Raw genomic sequence first — 4,077 nt, 5'->3', positions numbered from 1 at the left:
AAAAAAAATAATGCAGGCCATTGAACATTGGGATACTAATTTTGCATTAAAAAACTGGCTTTAATTGTTGGAGTCCACCAGTGGCGGCTAGTGGATTTTTCTCCAGTGGGGGCCACAACTCCAACATAGGCTCATCTCCAAAAGCAATCAAACATGTGCTAAGTTGCATCACGACAGTGTATTTATTAAACAAATGAAAATAATAAAACCGCATTACAATGTCATGTAGTGTTTTATTTATTATACATAAATTTTGCTCTTCTGTTAATGAGAAGCAAATTTCTTCATGACTCTGGTTAAAGTCAGGGATGTTTTAACAAGATTCTTCTATAGCATGGTCAGTGCAGTGAGATGTGATGTTGTACCTGAGGAAAGTCTGGATTCTCTTCAGTGTTCAGTTCCTCTCAGATTCAGCTGTGGTCAGAGGAGATGTGATGAGAATCATCAACAGAGTCACAGTCTCTAAAGGTGTCCTGCAGATTGTTCCTCATGAAGAGCTGGTCCTGTTCAGCACTGGGTGAGCCTCTATGGTCTTCTGTGCTGCTTCAGAGAACTGTCCTGCAGGAAYCTGTCTGCCTGCAGCATGGCTCTGATCAGATGCTTGTGAATGGCTCAAGATGGTGTCACRAACCTAAAACAATGAATGCAGAAATTTAATTCAATATGGAGATGGCTACAAGTGAGCTTTCTAATATATATTTAATATATAGAGAACAATTATAGTTATTTTAACAGCAACAAATTGTTGCACCTCTAAGGTAAACTATTAATTGTATTTTTGTTTTAAAAATGTATTAATTTTATTAAAAAACAAAATAAACTATGCACAACAGAAGAAAAAATATACATAAAATGAAAGGCAGCAGAAAGAAGAAAAATATCTTCTAATATCTGCCCCCTTTTAAAAATAAATTCAAACAAAAGTAATTTGCAAAAAAAAACTAAATAGAAACATAAAAAAACATCTTTGTATTATATTAAGTTGTGTTCACCATTATTTATATTATATGATGCTCAAATATAAAGGGAACACCAACACAATCTAACTACACCACGTTCTTGCTCAATTTTTATTATTTCCGGCTTATTCAGTCCAAACTACTTCACTTTAAGTTTCTCCTCATATATTCTGCTTAGAAAAGGTTGAGATATAAGGGACTTACGGTGTTGTCTTCTCCTTCATTTCTCGTTTGTTGTTCTCCAAAATCCACCTTGCATTGCCCTGCTGGCTGTCGCCTTATGACGTCTAGTCGTCGACACAGGTGGACCCACCCACTACCGGTGTGTGTTTGCAGGTCAGCTGCGAACCCAGGCCACCCTATACTTTTGCATTGAGGACTTACTGCACATGACCAAAATCTTCACGAGTTGTACATGGAAGTCTGGGGCAGCGAACACAGCGTGACCTGGAAGTGACTCGCACGAAAACGCTCATGAGTAAAATGGAAGTTTACACATCAATAACTATAAATTATTTATTTTGCTTATTAGAAAACATATCTACAATATTTTTTCGGATCATTTATAACATTTTATTTTTTTTATTTAATTTTTGTGTACCAAAACTAGAAGTGGGGTGGGGGGGGGGGCAACGTGTGCCCCCTATTGACCACGTGCGCCCCCTATTGACCAGCCGCCACTGGTATACAGTGTCACAGTGTCACACAGTATTCAATAACTGTGTGACAGTATTATGGGGTAGTCCAGACATTATTATTATTATTTTGGGTGGGGGGGGGGGGGGGGGATTTGTTGAGGATCTAATTGTGTGTCTTGGTCATTCTCTCATTTATGTACACAATGTCCCATCTGAGCAGTGCAGGTGAAATAAAACATTCTGCATAGAGAAATGGCTTCACCAAAATATTGTTGGGGTGGCCAAAGATTTTTATATGGTGGCCATGGACTCCCCAGGCCACCATCTGGCTCCCTCCCTGTGTGAGACATGAATACAGTACACAAATTTTACAAAATTTACAGGAAAACTGCTTTGTAGTAAATACTGTGGAATGAAATATTGAATAAATGATAAAAAACAAGATGATGACTTTTAGAAACAGCAAATGTGACAATATTAAAGTAACATGAAAGTGGTTTTAATGCATTTTTTTGCCTCTTTAACAAATTCAGTTTGGAGAAACAGAGTTTATTTTTGGATGGACTGAAATACTTATGCTATTCCAAGCAAGGCCAAGACCAAATTGTTGTCTTAAAACAACTCCACTCTTCAAAATAATGTAGTGGTTTGTGCAAATGTTATTTTGTAGCTACATCTGTTCTACTGACCAAGTTTGTTTATGTGGAATATGATCATTTTCAAGCACAAATGGCCACGGCTGTGATACTTTCAGTTAAAATAATAGCATTAGAATATTTCTGCTTAAATAACCTTTTAATACAAAGTTGGCAGCAGTACAAATATATTTAAAAATCCTCAACATGAACTGTTAAAACATTTATATGGTTTGAGTTGTTTTGAGGTGGCAGCAGTGGAAGTGGTTTCTCATTATTTTCTCACCCATGAGGATGCCGTTTCAAAGCACCCAGTCCTCAAAATGTCTATGTATTTCATGCAAACACTTTTATTAAAACTGCAGTTTTGCACTGGATGGTCATTCTGGCAGAAATGATATGAAATGACTGCTGAAGTGCAGCTGCTATTTGCACCTGCAAATAACCATAAATAACTAATATGAAATGTGAAACGCAAAATGCAATGATTCACTGGTTTTGGCCTGACTCTGTCTAGCTGGTGACTTCTCAGCTTTGTTAACGCTATTCTTTTATAAGGTTATTCTGCACCATTAAATGTTGACGTCTAACATTTTCACAGAAACTCACTTCCAAAAGTCTGAATTATTCCTGTAATTGCCTTTTTTGTTTGCAACTTATGTTGTTTTTGTAAAGACCTCATTGATCCTGAACATTTTTAACAGGGGATGCTTTTATATTAATTTAGTCCAAGTTATTCAAATGTGAATTTCACAGATTAAAAGAAGAAACATTCCGGACTTGAAGTTTCTGAGCAAAACTTGGCAGGTTGGGTTTTAAACCCACGTTTAAAAGGTTCCTGCATCCTGTGTCTGTCTGCCCTGCTTTGCATTTTTTCTTTAAAAGAACACTCCCTAATTCATGCCCAGAGGCTTCAATAAGTTAAACGAATTAACCTCATAAGGATTAAATATTAATTAGATAAAGACCTGACCTTGGACTCAGTCAGGATTCGTTAATTGACCCTGAAACAGGATGAACCTGCAGGCAGAGGAAGGTCAGAGATTTCTCAAGCTGCAGAAGGAGCTCGGCTCCATGTTGATAATGAACAGGACGCAGCTTCTGTCTGTTATTTTATTACTGTCCAGCAGCCAGAATGCCTACTGACAGGCGTGCCATCAGATGCAGCTGAGCTCCTGGACAACAAGAAACTTAAACATTCTGAAAATTTATTCAAATGCACCAAAACACATTGCCTATGTGATAAAGCTTTCTTTTTCTCTTAATGTGGAGTTATTTAAAAACTCATTTAGAAATGTTCTCAACTGACTTCTATTTTTGTAATTAGAACCGTTTCTTGAACTGATTCTTTTCAAAGCAGCTTTTGTATTTCTGATCCTGACTCCAAACAAATCAATTTTCCCCAAATTTTATTTTATTTTTTCATCCTCCCTCACCTAAGGCTTCTCAACGAGAGCGACAAACGACCCTTTATCGAAGAGGCAGAGCGGCTGAGGAAGCAGCACAAGAAGGACTACCCAGACTACAAATACCAGCCGCGGCGCCGCAAAAACGGAAAGCCCGGTTCCAGTTCAGGAAGTGAGGGCGACGGCCATTTGGAGGGTGAGGTCAGCCACAACCAGTCCCACTACAAACGTGTCCACCTGGAAGTGGTCCACGGTGGGGGAGCCGGGTCCCCTCTGGCAGATGAGCACCACCCTCATACTGCAGGTGGGCTGCAGGCTCCCTCACACACTGTTATTGTTTGCACCGTGTGCAGGGGCGGAGATGGGCTTTTTTTTTTTTTTGCAAAGGGTGGCACAGGTGTTTTTTTAAGGGGGCACATACAATTAAAGAAAACTACTC

General features: G+C 38.7%; 1 protein-coding gene across 2 annotated transcripts in view; it reads left to right on the top strand.

Moving 5' to 3' along the window:
• Positions 1–4,077, top strand: part of sox10 (SRY-box transcription factor 10) — a 12,482-nt gene that overhangs the window by 3,720 nt on the left and 4,685 nt on the right. Inside the window, exon 3 of one of the 2 annotated variants that reach the window (XM_014012918.1) lies at positions 3,674–3,834. In XM_014012918.1, coding sequence (XP_013868372.1) covers positions 3,674–3,834 — 161 coding nt within the window. Of the gene's footprint in view, positions 1–3,673; positions 3,943–4,077 lie in introns of both variants that reach the window. The other variant, XM_014012917.1, reaches the window with a different exon arrangement.

This window comes from Austrofundulus limnaeus, unplaced genomic scaffold (assembly GCF_001266775.1).
Source record: "Austrofundulus limnaeus strain Quisiro unplaced genomic scaffold, Austrofundulus_limnaeus-1.0 Scaffold96, whole genome shotgun sequence".
In the NCBI taxonomy this organism is placed as follows: Eukaryota; Metazoa; Chordata; class Actinopteri; order Cyprinodontiformes; family Rivulidae; genus Austrofundulus; species Austrofundulus limnaeus.
This window is presented reverse-complemented; position numbering and strand designations above follow the sequence as displayed.